The sequence below is a fragment of the Sander lucioperca genome, chromosome 1 (genome assembly GCF_008315115.2).
Source record: "Sander lucioperca isolate FBNREF2018 chromosome 1, SLUC_FBN_1.2, whole genome shotgun sequence".
NCBI classification, from domain to species: domain Eukaryota; kingdom Metazoa; phylum Chordata; class Actinopteri; order Perciformes; family Percidae; genus Sander; species Sander lucioperca.
Window position 1 is genome coordinate 42,021,737 of NC_050173.1, and position 10,962 is coordinate 42,032,698.

General features: G+C 39.2%; 1 protein-coding gene across 1 annotated transcript; it reads right to left on the bottom strand.

The window, feature by feature from the left end:
* Positions 1–6,942: 6,942 nt before the first annotated feature.
* Positions 6,943–10,601, bottom strand: ccna2 (cyclin A2). The gene is made up of 8 exons (XM_031317238.2): positions 10,004–10,601; positions 9,061–9,325; positions 8,825–8,931; positions 8,433–8,656; positions 8,124–8,328; positions 7,907–8,020; positions 7,654–7,787; positions 6,943–7,482 (listed from the first exon to the last, which is right to left on the bottom strand). The coding sequence occupies exons 1-8, from the start codon at positions 10,220–10,222 to the stop codon at positions 7,431–7,433; spliced, it is 1,320 nt and encodes a 439-aa protein (XP_031173098.1). The 5' UTR covers positions 10,223–10,601; the 3' UTR covers positions 6,943–7,430.
* Between the last annotated feature and the right edge of the window lie 361 nt (positions 10,602–10,962).

Genomic DNA, 10,962 nt, shown 5'->3' on the forward strand with positions numbered 1-10,962 from the left:
ACTGTACAGATGAAATATTTAAGAGCACACACACCCCTAGATTAAATTCTGTTACTTCTGTTGACATCCAACAGGCTGTATACCATTTTTAAATAAACATTCACTTCCTGAAATGATCTAATAAATATACAAAAAACATAGATATGTATTTGAGCCTCATCAGTGATGGAAGAAGTATTCAGATCTTTTACTTACCTCAACATAAAATACTCCATTACAACTAAAAGTACTCAATGTTGAAAAATGTATGGACTAATGAGTATTATACTATTATAATATTGAATTATTGCATTAATGTGTGTGTATCATTTTACTCAGTCGAGGTGGAACTAATTTTATATTTAATCTATTAGAATACACCATATATTATAAGATCATAATATTTAAACAACCATCCCCTCTGAAGTGTAGTGGAGTAGAATTAAAAGAAGTGGGATGAAATGGAAATACTTGACTAAAGTACAAGTACTCAAATGTGTACATGTGGAAATGACTTAATGTACCTAGTTGCTTTCCACCACTTAATTACATTTTCTGTGCAAATCTCATGAATATGTAAGAGAGGTTGCCATTCCTTTTAAATATGAATACATCTTTTAGGAGTGAGACATAATTTAACATGTTTTTTTTTTTTTATTTGATGCCTTTCCCTTTTGCCCTCAACATCATTCACTTTATGTTTCATGCTCTACATTTCTGAGGACAACATGTTTTCAGGTGTGGCTAAACGTGTGCAGGAGACAAGCAGGAGATGCTTGATGCCTGATAGGAGCGAAGGGATCAGCAGAGCGAAGCGCTGAGGTGCAGCTTACATATCATCATCGCTGTCCTCGTCCCTGCAAACCTTAATTAAAGTGAGCACTTGTGAGGAGATGAGAGTGTGAACACCATCTCCTCCAGTTACGGATGCTCACCGTTTCATCTCACAGCCTCCCAGACTGACACAAAGCCAATTTCCTTTAATCGCTAATAAACAAGCAGTTGATAACAAATTTATCGGATTAAATGTTGATTTTTTTTCTTTTCCACATAATTGCGCAGTGTTCACAGTCCACAAGCTTCAGGCCTGATCATGCTGAATGAATCATGTACTGTTTCCTTCAGTATCATTTGAGACTTTTATTGCATCAACAATCCCTTAAACACTACAAAATGAGACCAGGATAGATAGTGTAATAAGGGAACTGTACATGTAATTTACTCACTCAAAAAAAAACAAATTTAGTGTTAAATTACTCTTTAAATGCCAGCACTGTCAATAAAATCTAATCAACCCTTTTTTTTATTAAACTCCCCCTTTCATTGTTTTTACAACATTTAGTTTTCACAAAGTTTTTATGGGATTTAAAATTAAACCTAATATCTCAGAAACTACTTCCATAATTTGGACGGACAGAAAAGTGATTTGGCTTTTACAAAAAACATGCACTCATCATTGGAGGCCCTGTGATTAATGCATACACATACAATACATAAATCACAAATTGCTTGTCTTGTAAAAAGTTGAAATTTTGCCATAAGAAAACATCTACAGTAAATTTGCTGTTGCCTTGTAAAAAATGCTCTGTAACTGATTTCCATAAAGTAAATTAAATAAAAACCACATAAAACACCTGTATCTCCATAAGGAGACTTTGCTATGGGCCTACTATACGCTGAAAACCATTACAATGAATCCTTATGATCCAAAGCTCCAAAACAGCTGGACCTTGAGGTGAAATTCTTTTGTCCAATTAAGTTTCAAGACGGAAGTTTGTACCTCAAAATATAATATGTGAAAAAAAGCAACATGGCTATGGAGTGCTTCCAACTTATTTAAGCTGAACAGTGAGGCTGCAAACGGCCACCTGTTGCTTTTACGTCCTGCTATCAACCCTGAGTTGTCAGTTCCCAAACTGAATCACTGCGTTTTTCATTTATGAGCGAAGCACCATGGGACAGCCTGGTATACAGAGCTGTGGTCAGCTGAATTTGTCAGGTGCTGACTGACAGACAATAAGCTCTGTCATCAATCAAAGGGCCTCCACAGCCACCACAACTGATGGGCTCTGTTTGCTCTTACTCTGTGCTGAGGGCAGGTGTTATCAAATGCAAATGGCTCTATTTCTACAAATATTACCTGGCTGCATGGATCTTTTAAAGATGTCCACAAAATGTCCATTATAAGAACTGGGGCAGTTTTGTTGGAATAACTTCTTCCTTTTCTTTTGGGCAACTGTCCACAGCTCTAATGTAAAGAACCATGTAGCTTCACACTGGGACAGAGTGGTTTCATTTTCCATTGTGGCCATTTTGAATGGACTACCTGCAAGATTAGCATTAGCACTGTCAGACAGAATTAGTTAAAAACATTAGTGACAACAAAATGAGGTAGCAACATTAGCTGCACCAACAGTGACTAGTTGGGACGTTAGCTAGCCTAATTGCCTGTTAGCTTCTTTAGACTAGGGGTCAGTACAGAAGCAATATACAACCTAATGTTTGAAGATGGATTAACCCAGTTTGAATTTCGGAAATTCCCCAAACTGTCAAACTATTACTTTATTATGCTTTAGTAATGCATATTCCCAAACAAATTACCAATTAATCAAATTACCATATACCAACAAAATTAATGATGTCAGCCTCGCAATATACTGCCACAAAACTAGCCTGCAGTACATCAAAGCTAATTAGCAGCATTTTTAGGTATGGAAATGTAGAATATATATAATATTCAAAGCAACATTTACATAAAGGTCAAATTATGTGTGTCCAAAGTACATGTGAATAGGTAGAAGAATTTAAAATGAGTTAATGTTTCCAGGGGAACAGTCGTGGCTACATTGCGAACAAACTACAAAAACAAAAAAACAGGTACATGACTTATTTCTATCATAAAATGCCAATTTACCTATTATAACCTACAGTTATTCCTTTCTTATGAACATATGCTTTTTCAAAGCAGCCACCAGAAGAATAAAATCCTGTAAGATGGTTTTCTTCTGTTGCTCAGAGGCATAGGCTTGATTTATCAAAGCAGGTGTTTTCATCTCTTCTTAAGTCTCACTCTCAAAAATGCAACCAGAGGCCCAGAAATTGGACAGAGAATATGAGGCATATTTTTGTAGTTCTCATCTGCAACATTATTATCCTCAACTCTCACCTCATCAGATATTTTGATCTTTCCTTGACCAGAATCTCCCTCTCTGCTGTCTGCAGCAGGGATCTAGTGGATACTGGCTCAGACGTTGCTGTGACTCTTTTCATGTCAGAGTTCATTTGTTTTTGTCTTTCTTTCTTTGAACCTGCACACACGTGCTGCATTAGCAGACATATGGCCCTCTATGTTAGAGGAGGATTGAGATGCCACGGACAAATTTGATCTCAACAGAGGTGAAAAACATGCAGTCATGGGATCTATCCACAATGTCAGACCTCATTAATATGCAGGTCTCTTGCTGAAGGGAGCAAACTCTTATTAGTATGAAATAACCTGTGTTCAGACCTGTTGAAGAGAAATTCCTCAAGATTTCCTGGTTTGATATAGTATAGAAATAGCAAAGTGTTTTCTGACCAAGCATTAAAAGTCAGAGACAATGTTTACTAGTTCAACATTTTGGGAAATACACGTACAAGCTTTGTTGCCAAGAATTACACAAGAAGATTGATACTCCATATTACGTCAAAGTATGTTTCAATCTTCTCATCTAACTCGACAAGAAAACGAATAAGCGTATTTTCCAAAATGTCAAACTACAGAATTTACAGAAGCCACAAAAACACCTAAAAATAAATGCCTCCAAATGAATCAATACGGTGCATTCCATAGAACAATAGAAAATTATCTTGTGCAACTAGTTTAATAGCTAACAACATCTTTTCCCTGTAGAAACTGTTTACACCCCTTGAGAAATGTTCTAGGCTGAGGCATCACACCCAGAAGCACTCTGAACCATATTTGTGTTATTGTTTTGCTCTTTCAGGAAATCAACTGTCGTTTTGTACAGTAATTAACATGCTTCCCTCAGGGCTATGAGGCTATTGATTCCTCTAAGGCTACAGTATTTAATCAAATACAGGTCAGGCACCTCTGACTAATGATTGAAGAAAAATAAAACTAAAAGACATAAAGTTACCCAGTCATACTGAGTCAAATACTGCTGCCTGTGTGTAGTAACCACTGAGAAATAGTATTAAGCCTGTGGGCACTTGCAGTTGATATTATCCTTTTGCCTCATTTCATTTCATATTTCTCATGGGCGGCAAATCCTTCATATCCCTCCCTCCTGCCAATTTACCAATGAGATGAGAGGAGTGCAAATGGCCCTTCTGAATGCATTGCTTTAATCAGCATGAATCAAGATGCAGATTTAATCTTGGCTTGTGTCTTTACTCGGCAATTTAGATGTTTGAGCTCGGCTGTGTAAATTAATCTGAGAGATGAAAATAAATAGCTGTTGCATAAAAATAACAGTGTTTTTAAAAACTCAGGATGATGTAGATGAAGTCTCCCTCTTTTGTCCATGCCAGAGAGATAATGTAGAAGAAAAAGACAGTGGTTTCTATAAGTAAGAACATGACAGGTTTTATTATTTTTTAAAGCGAACATAAGCACTTGAGTCCTAATCAAATCATATTTTAAAGTCATTTTCTTACATGAATCTGCAAAGCACTCCAACAAGCCTCAGTCCTGGCAGTGTTTTGGCAGAAGTGTCCCCATTTTCACAACACATGCTGAAACCTCTGTTCAAAGCAAGGCTGCCTGAAAGAGCGGGCAGGCTGCAGCATGGATTTTCCCACCGAGTTACTCAGCTGCTTGAGGAGCATCCAGAGAAGAAGCAGCATCAGCATCAAGAGTCCGAGGAGAATCCCCACATACAAGCTCAAGTTCCAGCCCCAACCCAGTGCCAGGGGCAGCGAGGTGGACGCCACCAGAAATTTTCTGGGGGCAGGCATGGGGTTTGGCAGTAACCCGCCCTCCCTAACTCTTCCAAAAAAATTCTCTTTTCCCACAACTTGGATCTTCTTAGGGGTTCCACAGGTGCTGTGATGTAGCTGCAGGAGCCATTATTCGAACAGGTATCCAACTGGTTTGGCTATGTTATAGAATTCCCATCTGTTCCCATGGTTTAATCATCCAGGTAGTATAGACAGGCATGCTGTCAGTGGCAAAGCTAACCTGTTGAGAGTGTGTGCATGATCTGAGCTGTCCATTCTCCTGAGATAAAATGGTGGAAAGCTTTCGGCAGCTGGGCTGTGCTGCCCCTCGCCTGTCAGACTCCTCGCACAAAGCCAGCCTCCCAATTTATCATGGGGGGTGAGGGGTGGGAGAGAGAGTGAGAGAGAGAGTGAGAGATGCCTTCGACGCCACAGGCTGCCTTTACTTCACTTTCACAGAGAAAATCAAATCACTGATGAATGAGAAGTATTGATTGATAACTGAGCAGACAACAAAAGGCAACCTTTGTTTGCTATATGTCCTAATATTTCCCTATATACTCCGTTTGAATTCAGATTAACAAATTTTGGGCAAGTAACATTAACAATTCATGATCACTTTAGGTAATTGTATGTATTTGTATGTATTGTTAAAATAGGCTTGCTGTTTTAAATGTTTATATTAGGGGAAGTTGTAATGTATTAAATTGTTTTGAAGTTTTAAAAAAACCTAGGTATTTGAGGAAATGATACTGCAAAGATTTCGTTAAAGAAACTACATTTTCCCTCAATTTTGAGTTTCTTGTTAACGTCTCAGCATTTCATTTTCTCGGTCAAAAACTTTACAGAATTTTAACTAGCATCAATGGATATTGTCACAGCTGTTACTTATTTAATGCTTGCTTAATTCCAGAGTAACTGATCAATAGTGTCTGGTGTGAGAAACATTCAATTGAAATATTAAAATGTTGGTTTACACCAGTGATTTTGTAGATGAACACCAGATTATGTTGAAATTCATTTTTCAAGGAGTGTCTTCAAATTCAAGTTTATTCCTATTCTTAAAATGTAATTTTCCAAACACTTTCTGTGAGTGTAAAGGGCAGACACAAGCTCAGCGTTCAGCCTACACCTTCTGAGTCAGAAACCGTTAGAACTATGTTCATTGTAATTCTGTGCATAAATGATATTGTATGAACCTTAGCCATGTATTGTTTATAGGGATTAAGACCAATGAGTCTGAAGCCTCTTCACACTTGGTGAGCAAGTACCATTCAGTTCCCTTCCAAGCCAAAGCTTAGCATTCAATGCCTTAAGTTAAATTAGATGGACATAAAGCAAGGCACCTTATAAGCAATAAACCATCAAAAATTCTAACATCTAATAGATTTTCAATTTGACCACGCATCCAAAAACAGGAGTTTCATACATTATGCTAGTTTTCTAAACCTCAAGACACTGAATGACAAGCCCTTAAAGGGCAACTATTATATAGCATTTCAGGATATTTGTATTTTGTACTAGAACATGTTAACATGCTTTAATGTTAAATTACACACTTTTCTCAATACTGCCCATGGCACCTGTATTCACCCTCTGTTGGGATAATTTAACACTGGCAGACTCGATGACATTTTACTGCCGTCGCATGTAGCTACATGCGACAATGTTAACGCCACAGTAGCTTAAAAAAAACCCAAAAAAAACTCCAAATAGTTCCTGCCTGGAGCTGATGACCAATTATAGAAAGGCCAGCTTAGAGTTGCTTAACACTTCGCAGAGAAGACAAATGAAAAGAAACTGGAGTGTACAGAACAGATGGAAATCAAAATGTTTTAGCTCAGGGATTTCTCTAAAATGCGTTTCTCATTTGAAGTTTTGGCCATGTTTAACATGAAATTCCAACATAACATTGTAGATATGACAGAAACTAGAGAATGCATACATCTACTTTAAACAAACCTTATCCTCTGCTGCCCCCATGAGTCCAACACTAACCATAAAGACAGACATGAAGTCTTAATGTTAAAATGAACTTTATTTACAAGAGCCATATTTTACAGTGCAGATGGTGCCTTGAAAAAGCTGTCAACTTTCAAGATGTAATGAGACAGCTGACTTCATTACAGACAAAACATGCTTTAATGTGCATCCCATGAGGTTAAATTAAGGTCACACCTCTCAGGTGAACCAGCAACAATAACTGCCATCAACTCAACCTTTAATAAAAAAAAAGTACATTCACAGGAGTTTGACACATCAAAGCAGAATGTCGCAGTGTAGATAAGACCTACATTTTGTCTGCAATTAAGTCAACATTAAAACTGCTTGATTAACCAACAACTGTAGCGTCTGGTATGAATGTCGAGTATATAAAATACCTTAAAAAAACTCTAAAACATCTAGCGCTACTCCAAGAGCAGGCCATGTCATTTGAAATTGTGACACATCATTAAAAAAAAAAATTTAAGACCGACAGTACAAAACTCTACATGGACAAGAGGAGGAAGTTAGCTCAGCAGCAATTCAGTTGGAGTGTCGATGAGGGAAACCTCATGGTACCTGGAAAAGAAAACATCCTTTTAGAACATTTGCCCCACTGCATAGAATTATGAAGTCAACACAAAGTCATCAAGATAAGTTTATCCAAGTCTAGTCAATGGCAGCAAACGTAATACTCAAGTTACAAAGCAAGCAAAAGCATGTTTTAGGTAAAGTAAGCAGCCTACTTACTTGGAGCCCTTGTACTTTTCCCGAACAGACTGCTGGGCATGCTGAGGAGCATTGAGGCATGTTTGGTGCAGATCTTTAACACATGGCATCAGATCTTCCAGGGAGTAGCCCGACATCTCCATCAAGGACTTGGGCTGAGGAAGAGACAACTGTAAGTAATCTTGCTTGTTCGCACACATCATAGAAGACTGGCATAAACTTCAGGAGATGAAAGATCAAAATTTGACTCCATAATTACTACATTTAAATTTACCCATGAGCCACCCGTCACTGTGTAGTTTGCCAGGGCATAAGCTGCAGCAGCCGTATGTGACGGGAGGTACTTTAAGAAGGGATCTGAATCAATGAGACTGAGCTCCCCAAGGTACTGAAAAACAAAGTTCAGGGATTAATCCTTGCCATGTTGGTGTCCAAACTGCATAGACAAATAAAAAAAAAAAGGACACTTCTCAATATTGCTGCAAGCTCACCATTGCCAGGCTCTCCACTGGTTTGCTAACAGACTGATGGAGGAAGTACTGGGTGAGAAACTGGATGATAGTTGGTGCTGCCAGATCAAAGGAGAGCACTTTAAGCACCATGTGCTCCATTCTTAACACTTGCTTCTTGGTATAGGTGTCGTCTGTGATGTAAACAAATTCTGCCACCTCTGGGGGGTAGATCTCTTCAAATTTCCTGCATTTGAATATTTAAATAGTCACTTTACATAGCAGGGAAGCCAGTCTTGAGCATAAACATTGTAAGTTGAATAGACCAAATCTAAAATAATGGGTACATACGAAGCCAACAGCATGGCAGCGGTTCCAACCAGCTGAAGCTTCCCCCTCAGGACAGACATGGAGGAAAGGAAGCGGTCGATGTAGTTTACAGCCAGATAAAGTGTTTCATTCTGGAGTTTGTATTCTTCTCCAACCTCAACCAGCCAGTCCACCAGGATGGCCCTCATGCTGTTGGTGATGTCAGGCTGCTTCTTCATGTAGCCTGCTTTAGGCCTGGTTTTTACCTGTAAAGCATCACCAGTGTTACAGAACTACAGGCAAAGCCCATACACTTCAGATACTTAAAAGGAGTTTCTAGAAAGGCCTCGTGGCAAGTATGTTATAAGCAGCAAGACACAGCTGAAAGAATTGAGGCAAAGCTGCAGTTTGTAGCATTTCATTGAATTTCTCACCTCCATCTCCCTCAGGTACGTGTGGATTTCAGCAGCATACTCTGGGACCTCATTTACATCGACTTGTTTCTCCTCCCCCTCAACCACAGACATGTCCATTGGAGAGTCTGGGAAAAGAAGTTTACATTTAGAGCAGTACAAATCTAAAACTAAATTCTGGTCTTCAACTACAGTTTCTATAAAATAGAATTTGTAAATTAGAAATTAAGACTTCCATTCAAGTATTCAAAACCCACCAAAGCTGACATCCATTGCCGATGGCATTTCAATGGTGGCCAGGGGCTGTCGGAGCCGTGCCACAGTATTGATTGTGAGTAGAGACTCCTCCACTTCTGGGATGGATTTGGCTTTGACAGCTTCGACCACCTGCTGTGGCTTCTTGGTGCAGGCTCCATCAGGCTCATCCACGTGGATCTGGAAAGCGGGCGGCTTGGCAATGGGCTTCTCATTGCAGCTTTTGCCCAAATCTTCATTTTTACAGCAAGAGGGCTGTGATGACTCCTAGAAGCAGAACATAGGTCAGTTCAGATTTGTCCCACAAGAGGAAAGGCTTTTTGCAGACACTTAAGACATTAAGTGGGCTGGTACTATGCACAATACACTTAAAGTTGATAAAAGCATCAACAAGCATGGGAATAGTACAAAGTGGTAACTTATGTATGTAGGCAACCAGGGACACTGTTTAGTATTTAAAAAAATTGCAATTAATGTACAAGATAATCTATTGCAATCGATTTTCTGAAGTTATAGGATGTCAGGACTTTAAAAATCAAATTTTTGCTGTTTATGCAACACCCACATTGCTATTCACATTTGGGAAGGCGGAGGGGAACTCAAATGCACAAAGCAGAAAATCCAAAGCCAAATCTGTGGCTTGTCTATTCAAATCTGCTGACTACAGCAGTAAACGTTTAAAGTGTACAAGTAAGTGACTGGTGATATTAAAATGGCGGACAATCTGGTTAACATTGTTGCTAAATCATAGGTACGTAAATAAACCCATGCTTTAAAACAAACCCTTAAATATGGCAGTAAACCCCGAGATGCAGGTTATGTTAACTGGCAAGATAACTGAAATTCGTTGCCTCCAAAAACTACAATGGCACCCCCATCTTGGTCATCATTAGCAAACACTAGCTCGAGCTAGGCGAGCTATTTAGCATCGTTAACCAAACTAACCTGTTTCGTGCCGCGCTGGTTCAGGGTTTTGCTTCGCTGGTAGTTCTGCAGGGCTCCCAGGACGGTTCTGCCGGTTGCTTGTTTCGGTGGAAGGTTTTCTTGGTTCTCATTTGAAATAGCAGCTCGGGGTTTAAGCGAGCCCCTCAGTCTTGACTGCATATTTTCTTGGTTGTGAAACTCACTAGCCGCGCTTCCCTGTCCTCTGTTAGCTCCCGACATGTTTCCTCTCAAACAAAAAAAGTCCAACCTGTCTCCGTTCGCTTACCAAGATACTACAGCTGGTGTGTGCTCTTGTAAGAGTTTTAATTGATCACGTATGGACGATTATATCAAGGATCGCATTAGCTTCTAGTTTGCTTAGAAAGAACCGTGCACAATCAAAACTAAACTGTTGAGATGGCAACGACTCTTGGAACTGCAGTGCAGCGCTAAAATACACAAACCAGACAAAAACAATGCACAGTTGGCGGTACAAATTCTACAAATGTGTTTCTTTAAGTTGCCATACTCGTTGTGCTCTAAGATTACAACCAACCTGCAAACAAGCCAGCTAGCCTCGGTCCATTCACATAGAAACATGCAGATAGAGATGGTGCTTTCTCTCAGTTCAAGTAGCCCGCGAGGATTGAAACGGACCAATCACAAGCCGCACGGGCAGTGACGCATTAGATGTACGGCAACTAAAAGAGTACAATGTTCGCTTGATTGCAAATTCAAAACTGGTTTGACACATTTTAACGTGAAAGTCGCAAACGGACTAACGTTTTTAAGGAGTAACAGCTGCGGGAAAATGTCCGTGGTGGAAGAAGTACTCCGAACTTTAAAAAGTAACAATACCACGGTGTAAAATACTCTGGTAGTAAAAGTAATAGATTTAAAATGATAAGCATCAAGTAAAAATAACTCATTGTGCATAATGGGCTATTTGAGCATTATTTGCAGCCCTATTATATCCCTGG

Excerpts from the sequence above, each read along its gene's own strand:
- ccna2 (XM_031317238.2), bottom strand. The coding sequence starts at position 10,222 with ATGTCGGGAGCTAACAGAGGACAGGGAAGCGCGGCTAGTGAGTTTCAC. Across the intron at positions 8,329-8,432 it reads GCTGCCATGCTGTTGGCTTC|GAAATTTGAAGAGATCTACC; the intron begins GTATGTACCCAT and ends ATTCAAATGCAG. Across the intron at positions 7,483-7,653 it reads GAAAAGTACAAGGGCTCCAA|GTACCATGAGGTTTCCCTCA; the intron begins GTAAGTAGGCTG and ends TTTCTTTTCCAG.